An 11867-nucleotide genomic window follows, 5' to 3' on the forward strand; every position below is an offset into this window, starting at 1 on the left:
CAATAAATATCTCATGCTACAGAAAATATCTTGTACTACATAGTTTCCGAAGTAATAAAGATACTCTCGCTGTTGTGTATTGTATTGTACAATTACAATTCAGGTTTGGCTTTACCAGATATTAAGAGAAAAATCTATTTTCTAACACTACGCTGTCAGCATTTCTCAGAGGGATTGAAGAGCCTGACAGCAAACGGAAATTGGGTTCTGTTAGGAAGACAGATCACGAAGATTTAGTGCCCCTTCTGTCATGTTTTTGCAATTGCCTTATCGATGTGCCAGCTCTGGGAAAGGACGATTCCTGGGCCCTGCAGCCACTGAGCTCAGGGTAATGGGGACGCTAGTGAGGAACAGACTGGTAAGAAAGATGATGTATTTTTAGTCTGCTATTGTAATGTTCATATATGTATGTGTGTGTATATATATATATGATTTTCTATGTCATAGAACATATTGGTAGAATATTTTGGTTGAAAGAGTCATCTGTACTGGTTTCAGGCTATTAAAGCAGGTTTTTTTCCCTCACCTTTAACTTTGATCCCAAGAGGCAGTAGCATTTTCCTCAGTGGATCAAACTTGTGTATGGAGGTTACTGTTCCCTTTTGGAAGGGGACGTTCATTTTGTTAGCCTCTTTCGCTTTAGGGGAGTTGGTTTTGGTGGAGGGTGACTGTGTCACCTCTTGTCACCTCCTCCCACACTGCTGTAGTTGTTTCTGCTTGCAAGGCATATTTGCACATTGAGTCGCACAGTTCTCACTCAGACCTGGGCAGACTTGCTGCCCTTGTCTTGCCCCCTGTTCCTCAGTTATTCCTGCCTTAGGAGCCCAGTGCCTTGGCCATTAGGCTACTGGTGTTGCAGGCAGGCAATTCTGTATTCAAAGACGAGACGTAACTGTGAGAAGGAGCTGAATGCACTAAACACACTGAATCAAACTGCTATCCGTGCTGGGCTCTTTGGAGGTACAAAATGTCACTTGACTGGTGACAACAGCTGCTGCTGAGCTGCACTGTGCAGCTCTTGGTGCTTAGTTTTTGGTAGTTTACGTGTGGGTGCTCGTGTGGACAGGACCAGTTTGCAGCCATCTGCCAATCAGACAAACTTCAAAGTAGCTTTTTGGCAATTTTGGTAAATGTTTCACATGTGATTTCTTAGTTTTGAGACAGGGTGCACTAAGAGGAGGTAGCAAACCCTGTAAGAGCCACAGTAAATGGAGATGAGCATGGTTGGATGTAGCTCAGTGTTCCTGGAGAAGAGGGAACCACGATCGCTCCCAGCGCAGTGAGACGCGGTCAGCTCGCCTGCTGGTGCCGCAGGGCTGCCCGTTCCCTCTCAGATCGGGTTTTTGATGGATTAACCCAGGTACGAGACCCCATTGGTCTCCTCGAACCCCAGACCATGAGCACTGGTTGTTCTGGGCAGGAGGACGGGCTGGGGTGCAAAGAAGAAGGGGCTCGATGGAGATGATCCTGGAAAGGGCCAAAGCTGAAGCAAGAACCTGAATCTTGGGTGCTGGTCCTGCTCCTCCGCTGCAGCACCAGCTGCCTCCAGTGCTCCCGGGACCTGACACCAGCCCTGTGCCTCATCTTGTGTTGGAGCCCAAACAAGCTGTAAATATTTTGCCTTTTCTTTTTACGCTTTGTGTGGGGCTTGGTTTCTAGGTGAAACCCTCCTGTTAACAGCTGATGGGAGAGTTTTCCAGAGAACCTGGCAAGAAGCAGCGTGAACGTGCTGACGTGAATTTCGCCGTTAATCTTCTGGAAATCGAGAGGCGCATTTTTAAGGGACAGCCGAGAGAAATCTGACTAAGGTTTGCACAGCACGCTGCGAGCCCGCGCTATTGAGATGAAATCTCATGGATGGAATTCAGTGGACGCAGCTGCTGTATCAGCATCCCAATAATGTGCTGCTCTGTTCAGAAACAACCCATAAATAGCCGGGCCGCCCGTGCCACCGGCAGAGCGGAACCGCGCCGGGAGAGGTAGCGGCAGCACGGCTTGGACTGCAAGGGGCTTTAGAAAAGAAAAGAATTAACGTGTCTGAATTGAGGTCTTGCTATAGTGAACTTTTTGCTGATGCTTGGCGAGAGGTGGTGCTGCGGGGGTTTGGTTGAGGACGCTGGTTGATCTTGGTGCCTTTTATTCGTCTGTTAACCTCCTGACAGCCCCTCACGTTTGCGTGGGGAGAGCAGAGGAGGGAGGTGTGTTCGGCCAGGGTTTCCTGTTCAAGAGATGTTCCTGGAGAGCGAGGAGGGGGCTCTGGCTGCCATCCCCCCGCCAAGGCGGGTCCCGACCCTGGGATGCAGGGAGTCACCAGCCTTCATGTTATTGGGGACAGGTGTTGGCAGCTGGAAGCTGAAACCCAGCAAATTCCTGCTGAAAACAAAGGGCAGGCTTTTAGAAATAAGCTTAGTGAGCAGCTGGGTGAGTTGCCCAGGGTCAGCGAGGGATCCCGGGTCCCTTGGGAGATGGTTTGGTTTGGTCATGGGCTCTCTGGCCCCAGGATGATGCCTGGATGAGGATGCAGGAGGGAGAGGAGGGTGGATAATGGGTGTTTCCTTACAGCCTGGACATCCCTGGGACTCACAGCTGCTGCCCTCGGGGGAGATGTGTTCACTGCTGCCTGTTCCCATGCCAGCTTCATCTCTTGTATTTTATTAAGTACTTTTATGTGAGGTGTCAGCCTTTACATTATGAAGTGATGCTGTGTTAACCTCCTGCAATTTGGGTTTTCCAGGCACAATGACTGAGCAGCAAAGTCCCCCCGAGCAGATGGCGACTGGGGAGGGTGCTGGCGAGCAAGGTGCCAATTACAAGGTATACTGGGGGAACTGGGTACAGACAGACTCTGGGTGATGCCGCAGGTCACCGTGTGTGCACCAGGCTGGGACCAGTGTCCAAGCGCTGCGGGTTGCACTGGGGAACCAGGTGGCCTCCGGCTCTCCTAAGGCAGCAGCGTGTTGGTATCATTGCTGATAAATCTGCTCCTTGTCTGCCAAGCTGAGCTGTGCGGGCTGGGGATGGAGGCTTCGTCTGGGGGATTTGCTGCTGCCTGGCAGGAGGAGACGCTGCTCGCTGCGTTTGTGACTGCCAAGGACATTTACTGCTGGGCTCATGTGCAGCTGCGCAGCGTTTTAATCCAGGAGATAAAGTATTCTGTCATGACGGGGATCGGCTGGATGTTTGAGCAGTCAAACTCCTCATACATTTCTTTAGGTTATAATTCTTATGCTTGTGGGTTGGTTAGAGCTGCGGGTGTTGGAATGGCTGCAACCCGGGAAACCAAGCAAAGCTGCTCCTGGCCAGGGAAAGCTGGAGGTGGGAGAAGATCCTGCGAACAGGGTTAAAGAAGTGCTGGGAGTTGGGACTGCTGATTGATTTGAGGTGGGAAGAAGTTCCTGAGGACCATGGGTGCCACCTCCATCCCTTGATACCCCCACCACACAGTGTCTGCAGGAGGCTCTGCCCTTTGCTGGGGCACTGGGGGTTTTGGCTGGGACCCGTTTGGGTCTGGGGTTTCCTGCCACCCCTGTGCCCAGCCTGGCTGCCGTGCCCACCCCAGCTGTGCCGGGCACCCTGGTCCCTGCAGCCCCTGGCACTGCCCTGAGCTCGTCCTGCAGCTCTGCAGGAGCGGGAAGTCCCAGGGAGGCATCGCGGTCACCGCTCCTGGCAGCGTTTAGAGGAAAACACCAAAAAACAAGCTTGTGCCAAGCCAGGGGAAGGCATTAATGGATCTGGGGGAGCAGCGAGAAGGAAAGGATGGGCCACGACAGGGGCAGGAGGCCATGGTCCCTGAGGTTTCTTAGCACAAACCTTCTGCATTTTAGATGCTGTTTTCAGCTTGCCATGGATGAAATATCAGCATGTGTTTTACCAAGCAAATGTCTTTGGCTGGTAGCTGGCTGTGGAGCGAAGCCTGGGAGGTGTCTGCCAGGGCAGGGGATGTGGCAGGACCCAGCTCTGCCACTGGAGAGGAGCCGTGTCGGTGCAGGGCAGCGGGGATGGAGGGGCCATGGTCGGAGTGTTTTGCTTTGCTGCTCCTTGCGTTTGCCGAGGGGAGTCCTGCAGCAGCACAGGGCGCTTCCCCCCACAGTGTGGCTGCAGGAGCAGCCGACAGCGTCTCTCCCCGCTTTAGATCACAATCTATGAGCTGGAGAATTTCCAGGGGAAGAAGTGTGAGCTGACGGAGGAGCTGCCCAGCATCACGGAGAGAGAGCTGGAGAAGGTGGGCTCCATCCAGGTGGAGGCTGGCCCGTAAGTCGGGGCTGCGGAGGATGCTGCAGGGTTGGGGGTGCAGGGAGAGCATCCCCCACCTCCCGGGGAGCGGCAGCGTTGCCTCGTGCTGGGCTGCTCCCCCAGGGACAGCACAGCCACCCCCAGCCCCCCGGTCCCACAGGTGGGTGGGCTTCGAGCGCCAAGCCTTCGCCGGGGAGCAGTTTGTGCTGGAGAAGGGCGACTACCCACGCTGGGACTCCTGGTCCAACAGCCACAACAGCGACAGCCTGATGTCCCTCCGTCCCCTCCAGATTGTGAGTAATGGCTGTGCCAGGGTGTCTGTGCCCCTGGGGACAGCCTGTGTGGCTGCAGCGATGGGATCTGCCAAGGTGGGGGCTCTGTGGGGCCGGGGTCACACAGGGCAGCCCCTGATGCTGCTTCCCCCCAACCAGGACAGCCCTGACCACAAGATCCAGCTCTTTGAGAACACGGGCTACACGGGGCGGAAGATGGAGATCGTGGATGATGATGTCCCCAGCCTCTGGGCCCACGGCTTCCAGGACCGTGTGGCCAGCGTCAGGGCCCTGAACGGAACGTAAGGATGGTGACACTGGGGGCACATGGGGATGCTGCAACAAGGTCCTGTCCCATGGCATTGTGGTGTGGTGGCAGGGGTGCCTGGCACAGCCACTACAGCAGGGACAGGGCAGCTGTCCCAGTGATGCTGCTCACAGCCATCGCATCCCCTGCCACCCCCTCTGGCCCGCAGGGAGTGATGGGGACCAGGGCAGCATCCCTGGGCTGTGTGATGGCTCCTTGTCCTGCCCCAAACAGCAGGACACTGCTGCAGGAGGGGTGGAGGTGACAGACTGTGGTCCGTTCTCCGCCCTGGGCTGTCTGTCACCTCCCAGCACCATGGCACTTCCCAGCCGGGCTCCACAGCTGCAGCCTTGTTCTGGCAGTGATGCTTGGTGGCTGCGCAGTGTCGCCAGAACCACCATGGCTGGGGGGGTGTGGGCCTGGGGATGATGTGCCCATGGCAGGGGCTGAAGTGGTGGGGCTGGAGCTGCCCCTGGGCACTGCTGAGAGCCACCTCTGTCCCCCGCAGGTGGGTGGGCTACGAGTTCCCTGGGTATCGAGGCCGCCAGCACGTCTTTGAGAAGGGCGAGTACCGGCACTGGAACGACTGGGATGCCAACCAGCCCCTCATGCAGTCTGTGCGCCGTGTGCGCGACCAGCAGTGGCACCAGCGGGGCAGCTTCGAGAACAGCTGAGGGACACGAGGGACACCGCCCCTGCTGCCACCGCGCTGGGGGCTGCCTGATGTGATGCCGCTGGCGGATGCTGTGACCTTGGTGTTTTTTTGTGCAAAAACCTCAATAAAGCTCTGAGCTGGAGGCTGCCGGGGGCCTGCCTGGTGTGGGGAGGGGTTGTGCTTGTGGGGGGTGCAGTGAGCGGAGCCATGGTCCTGGGATGGGGGTATGTGGTTGGTGCCATGGCGGTGGCCCAGCACTCCTATGCAGAGGAGTGGGGGAATTGCAAGTATGTGTAGCATTATGTAAAGGCTGCTGGTGTGGCCAAGTGTGGGGAGTGGCACCAAGGTGACCCCCACACCAGGGGGGTGGCTCAGCTGTGGGGGGTTGGTCTCCAGGCACTTGCCAAAAGTGTCTCCTGTGCCTTTGCTCCTTTCAAAGCATCTCCCTGGCCCAGGGGAGCCCTACTCCTGCCTCCTTCCCCCCTTTCCGCAGCCCTGTTTACTCTGCTGCGGGATGGCGTCCAGCCCAAGGGACACGGTGGTGGCCAGGGGGTCCTGGGGGACGCAGGCAGCCTCAGAGCAGTGGGGTGTGGAGAACAGTTGTTCCCTAGTGTACCCCGAAGGAGGACTCACCCTGCCCCAAATCCACCCCCGAGGAGCCTTTGCACTGGCACCCAGGGTTGCTGCTCCCTGGGGATGGTCTCTAACATGTGGGGCTGCTGTTTTGGTCGCAAACACTGGGGTTTGGGGTCCCTCTGCGCCATGTCCCTGAAGATGCTGGACATCCCAGCATGGAGCATCCTCAGCTGTGCAGGCAGAGCCTGGCCCTGGGGACACAGTGGCCACATTTGAGGATCACTCAGGGCTGGTGGCAGAGATGGAAGATGGGCTTGAGGCTGCCTAGCAATAAGCTACTGCTTCAGAGGTTTTCATTTTGGGCCTGGGTTTGCAGCTCTTAAAGGGGATTACGTGGCCCTAAGTGGCAAAAGCTGCTCTGAGGATACTCCATGGGGCGTCGGGTATCTGCAGCTGCCTGCAGCATCCCTGCTGCTCGTGTCTGAGATGAGCTAAAACCAGCCCAGCAGAGCCAAGGGGAGGGAACTGCAGCCCGGCAGGAGCTGTGCTCAGCACCAAGCGCTGTGTCTGCCATTCACTGGGCTGTGTGAGGGGCCAGGCCAGGATGTGCCAAACAGCAGCTGTGGGGATGCACACGCCCTGTGCTGTGACCTGGGGCAGGTCCATGGGGGTCCTGGGCCGGGGACCCCTGTGAATTAACCCAGGCAGATGGGGAGGGGGGTGGAGGAACCCACAGCCGGAGGCATGGGGGATGGAGGAGGACGGTGACAGGGCTGGGAGCTATCCGGGGCACTGGCTCACAAACCCAACCTGCCAGCTCCCCTCTGTGTCATGCTCTGTGTTCCCAGAGAGCTGCAGTGTTTCCAGCAGCCCCTGCGACTCTGTCACCCAGGGTGGAGGGGACCAGCCCCTCATGTGTCCCTGCTAGGGCAAGCGCTGGTGGCAATGCCCCATGGGGGTGACTGTGTGTGTGGGGCTGGGGTAGTGTCCAGAGGTGCTGTTGAGGGGCCAGCAGTGCATCTGCTGTGGGACCCCCAGAAATATGTGCAGAAGAGAGCCGGCTTAGGCCACGTTAATGTAGTGTGACACTTGCTGTGGTGACAAGAGGTGTGTCCTGCTCCTCTCGGGGGGTGAGAGGGGCCTGCAGGTGCTGCCCAGCACCCAGGGAGTCTGATAGCTGTGTTGTCATCCCCTCCACAACCCTGACGTGTCACCAGGTTACCTGGTAGCACAGCGTCAGTGAAGGGGTTTTGCTGCTGCCCATAACCCTCAGCTCACCCCTGGACACAGCCCCGGCTCTGGGGACGCGAGCCCCCGCCACAACCTCAGCTGTGTCCTGGTGTGATGGAGGGACCTCTGTGCTGCTGTTCCTGCGTCCCCATGGGGCCAGGACACTTCTCAGGGACCCCGAAAGTGTGGGAGGGGTATCGGAGGAGGATGCTGACACCTGGTACCCAGGTGTCCCCGTGCTCAGGCTGAGGATGCTGCCAGGTGCTGCCCCATGTCACGTCACCAGCACCAGCCCCTGCCTGTCCCCAAAGCTCGGGGTCAGCCACAGGGACGGCAGTGGGAAGGGACTCCCGTGGTGTCCCCAGGACCCTCGCAGGGTCACTCTGCGGTGTCGCTGGCTGTGGGGTGCAGGCGCTGCTTCTCTGGCGATGCAGACAGGCAAAGCCAGAGGTTTATCAGTTATTGGAAGGCTGGTTTATCACGCATGGAAAGAGCCAAGTGCAGCAGTTTTCAGCGGGTCGGGCGGCGGGGCGGCTGGCCGGTTTGTTGGAGGGATAAAGTCCCTGGCTCCAAAACTCCTGAAGCAGGGCTGGCGGGCGCTTTGTTTGCAAGGGCCGGGCTGGGTCTTGGCATGCGTTTGGCTGATGCATGCAAACTCCAAATCTCCTTGCAACAAACGCAACAAAGCGGGCGACTCGAATGTGAAAGCTAATGAAATAACTCCCCGACTTTGGTGTTTGGGGAGACAAAGGCTGTGGCTGATCAGCTGACCTTGGTTTTCATTGGGGTTTAATCCAGCATTCTCGCTTTGAATCACGCTTTAACTATTTTGTAAATAGTTTTGGCACCATTCTTCTGCAGCTCTGTATAAATTCCACCTCTCAGCCCCAGCCCTTCACTGGCTCAAGCGGGTACTGATATAACTGGTAAGATTTTTCTATTTATCGCCCTCATTTTTGTCGTTGCCTCCTCCCGGCCCTGGTGCCGGAGCTCCCTCCTGCAGCACCGGGCAGAGGTGTGGGGCTGGCAGGGGGATGTGGGCACAAGGGGGTGAGCAGTGGGGATCGTCCTGTCCCTGCAGTCCAGACCGGGTGCCCATCTCAGGAGTATTGCTGCCTTGCTGCCCATTTTTTTTGTTTTTATCAGGAATGATCCTTTTTCACCTGTTTTGGAGCTTGCTCAGACACAGGGGATCTCACTGGGCTTGAGGACGAGGGTCTTTCATCAGGGTGACCCTGCACAGTCACATGCACGGCCAGGGTGGGCAGTGGGAGCCTGGTGCTTCTCCCCGTCACTCTGTTGAGGCACCCACATGGGATAGGGACCCCTCAGCTGTCACTGGCTGGGCAGGGACAGTGGGAGAAGCCCCAGCTGCAGGGGCTGGGCACCCTGCGAAAGCCTTTTTGTGCAGCTCCGGGGTACGGGCAGGGACACAGACACGGGGCCATGAGTACAGTCCTGGTTGCATCCTCCACGGCAGCTTTTAACCTTCCGAGTTTCCTGCCCCAGGCAGCGGACACCCCGGCTGATGATGGCTTCCGAGCACCAGATGCCAGCCTCCAAGCAGCAGCAACCCAGCTCCAAGGTCAGTGCGTGGCTTCTCCTCAGCTCTGCCATGAGGCTGGGGCATCCTTAGCCTCGCTGAGCACCCAGATCATTCTCTTTGGGTGTCTGGGGCTCCCCTGCCAGGCTGCGAGCAGCTGAGCTGCCACCATGCAGCCCCCACCAGCCCCTGCAGCACTCCCGGCTGGTGCTGAGCCCATGGCAGGGGGACGAGGGGAGGGGCAGTGCGGTGGGGGATGCACAGGATTTTGCTGGTGTCCCACAGCCCCAGCGCAGGCGGAGCGGGTGGGAACAGACCAACTCCACATCTCCCGCCACCTCTGCAGACTCAGCAGTTCTGCTCCCCACTGACCCGTGAAATGTGGCTGAGCTGGCGGTTCTCAGCCCCTGGTGCCTCCCTGCTATGTGCTGGGTGCCCGGTTCGGTGCGTCCCACCAGCAGCCCCGAAGCTGCTCGGCTGTTTGAACCCCGGTGCGAGTGCGGGTTCCCTCTGTTTTCAGCAGTGGGCACTGGGCTGGCGCTGGCGGGGACTCGCTGGCATCCAGGAGTGAGACCAGCGTGCTCATGGGGATGGAAACATTGGTTCACGCTCACAGGCTCGTTAAAAGCCACTGAAGTGCAGGTTTTGAGGTGTGGGATGCAGCAGACATGGGGCTGCGCTGAGCTGGTGGCTGGGGACAGCGTGTGCCCCCCCTCATGGCGTGTCCACCTCTGAGGTCCCCGCTCTCTCCCAGATCGCCATCTTCGAGCAGGAGAACTTCCAGGGCCGCTGCCATGAGCTCAGTGGCGCCTGCCACAACCTGAAGGAAGCCGGTGTGGACAAAGTGGGCTCCATCCTTGTGCACTCTGGACCGTACGTGCTCGGGGACTGGGGGGCTGTGGTGGGGTGTGGGACGGGGGCAGGGTGGGACGTGGAGGGGCTGCCCCCGCTGCTGGGACCCACTGCGCACCCAAGATTTCTCGTTGCTACCGCTGCTGTGCTGTTGGCCCAACCTTGTCCCAGTGCCAGGGATGAGCAAGGGTGACACTGTCCCCTGGGCAGGCTGGTGTCCCCCAGCCCTGCTCAGCAGGGGGAGGCTGGAGGGGTGGGAACAGGGGCACAGTTTGCATGTTCCCCGGTTCTGATTCCTTCCTTGTGGGTGCAGGAACAGGAGGGGATGGGACCCCCTCGGCAGTGCCGGTGGCACCTCCTCTCCTCATTCCCCTGCCGAGCCGGGTGTCCGGGGGGCTGGAGGGCTCTGGGCAGTGGGGAGCCCCTGAAAAGCACCCGGGGAAGCACAGTGGGGGCTCCCTGTCTGTACCCACGGTCAGCACCCAGGAACACCGGGGCAGCTGTGGAGCACCCTGGTAGGAGCGCAGCCCCATGGGGAACACCTGGGTGACCGTGTCCTCCTGCAGGTCCCCAGGGACTGAGGATGGGTGGCCACCATGTCGCAGCATCCCCAGTGGCACCCCACCAGGCACTACGGGGCTTGTTTTCATTTCCACCAGGGAGTGGGGGGTCTGTGTCCCACCGGGGGGCACAGACGGGGGCTCAGCTCGGGAACGTTTGCTGAGGTCCCTGTCCCCGCACTGCTGCCCCATCTGAAGCTCGTCCCCTGCTCTCTTCCAGCTGGGTGGGCTACGAGCAGGCAAGCTGCAAAGGGGAGCAGTTTGTGTTTGAGAAGGGGGAGTACCCTCGCTGGGACTCCTGGACCAACAGCCGGAGAAGCGACAGCATCACTTCCCTGAGACCCATCAAAGTGGTGAGAGCACCCAGACAGCCACTACCCACCCGCCAGACCAAGGTCTGCAGCCAGAAATCTTCCCCAGCCTTCCCCCGCCCCCCAGCCCCGTGGCGAGGGGCACCCCCTCCTGCGCACCCTCGCCCCAGCCCTGGGGGCCCGGGGAGCCGGTGGGGGGTCGGAGGGAGCGCGGGGACGGGGACAGTGGCAGGTGGCCCCCAAGCGGAGGACATCTGCTGGTAAGTCTGGCAGTGCCTGCGCAGGCACCGGCTCTCGGAGCTGGATGGAGGGATGCGGAGCACCCCTGGTATCAGTGGGGGAGCAGCGGCACATGGTGCCAGCCCCTTGCTTCGGTTTCCCCATAGCCCTGAGCTTTATCCCCCCTGTCCCAGCCCTGGGTGCTGGCGGCCGCTGATGCCCCTTTTCTGCTCTCCCCGCTGCAGGACAGCCAGGAGCACAAGATTGTGCTGTACGAAAACCCCAGCTTCACCGGCAAGAAGATCGAAATCATAGATGACGACGTGCCCAGCTTCCACGCACACGGCTACCAGGAGAAGGTCTCATCCGTGCGGGTGCAGAGTGGCACGTGAGTACCAGGGTGGTGGGACCTGGGCGATGCCGGAGCATAGTGTGGCTGAGCAGCCTTGGCCATGTCATGCCGCGGCTGCTTGGCCAGGTGTCGGTGCGTGACCCCCCACTTGCCTCGGCAGGTGGGTGGGATACCAGTACCCTGGCTACCGGGGCTACCAGTACCTGTTTGAAAAGGGGGACTACAAGGACAGCTCAGACTTCGGCGCCCAGCACCCCCAGATCCAGTCGGTCAGGCGCATCCGGGACATGCAGTGGCACCAGCGTGGCGCCTACCACCCCACCAACTAGAGCCCCCGGCCCGCGCTGGGGCACGGGGAGCAGAGCAAGCTTGTCCCCGGCCACTGCTGTCCCCATGGCCTCAATCTCCCGCCCCCTCCGTGTGATGCGCACCGCTGCCGAAGCAACTGAATAAAGCTTGGAGTTTCAAAGTCCCAGCTTTGGCCCCGTCATTCCTGGGGGTGCCGCCAGTGGGGTGCTCATCCTGACCCCATGGTCCCAGGCAGGGAGGGGGGCCCTTCACCACACTCCCGATGCTCGCAGTGCCACCCGCATCCCACCCACCTGCTCATCACCAGCAGTGCTGCTGTGTTCACTGCTGGTGCTGACAGAGCGGGGAACTGCCCAGAGGGGGGGAGCTGGGGGCTCGGCAAGAGGGACAGGAGCTGCTCACCCCCCTGCAGCCACTGCCCCGGGGGGGTCCAGCCAGACCACAGTGG

At 59.5% G+C, this 11867-nt stretch overlaps 2 protein-coding genes across 7 annotated transcripts; both read left to right on the forward strand.

The window, feature by feature from the left end:
* Positions 1–192: 192 nt before the first annotated feature.
* On the forward strand, positions 193–5609 carry CRYBB3 (crystallin beta B3). Of its 2 annotated transcripts, none has more exons than XM_071816175.1 (6): positions 193–358; positions 2735–2814; positions 4133–4251; positions 4394–4526; positions 4665–4807; positions 5321–5609. In XM_071816175.1, exons 2-6 carry the CDS (start codon positions 2740–2742, stop codon positions 5484–5486), a joined length of 636 nt encoding a protein of 211 aa, XP_071672276.1. In that variant the 5' UTR covers positions 193–358; positions 2735–2739; the 3' UTR covers positions 5487–5609. The 2 variants fall into 2 exon arrangements, with proteins under 2 accessions (XP_071672276.1, XP_065707944.1); XM_065851872.2 differs by lacking the exon at positions 193–358 and adding an exon at positions 1959–2047.
* A 2274-nt stretch (positions 5610–7883) lies between these two features.
* Positions 7884–11579, forward strand: CRYBB2 (crystallin beta B2). 5 transcript variants are annotated; one of them, XM_071816173.1, is made up of 6 exons: positions 7884–8199; positions 8783–8858; positions 9571–9689; positions 10449–10623; positions 11004–11146; positions 11271–11579. In XM_071816173.1, the coding sequence occupies exons 2-6, from the start codon at positions 8802–8804 to the stop codon at positions 11437–11439; spliced, it is 663 nt and encodes a 220-aa protein (XP_071672274.1). In that variant the 5' UTR covers positions 7884–8199; positions 8783–8801; the 3' UTR covers positions 11440–11579. The 5 variants fall into 5 exon arrangements, with proteins under 5 accessions (XP_071672274.1, XP_065707945.2, XP_071672275.1 ...); XM_065851873.2 differs by having other exon boundaries at positions 7893–8199; positions 10449–10581; XM_071816174.1 differs by lacking the exon at positions 7884–8199 and having other exon boundaries at positions 8755–8858.
* The last annotated feature ends 288 nt before the right edge of the window (positions 11580–11867 follow it).

This window comes from Patagioenas fasciata, chromosome 17, assembly GCF_037038585.1.
Source record: "Patagioenas fasciata isolate bPatFas1 chromosome 17, bPatFas1.hap1, whole genome shotgun sequence".
NCBI lineage: Eukaryota > Metazoa > Chordata > Aves > Columbiformes > Columbidae > Patagioenas > Patagioenas fasciata.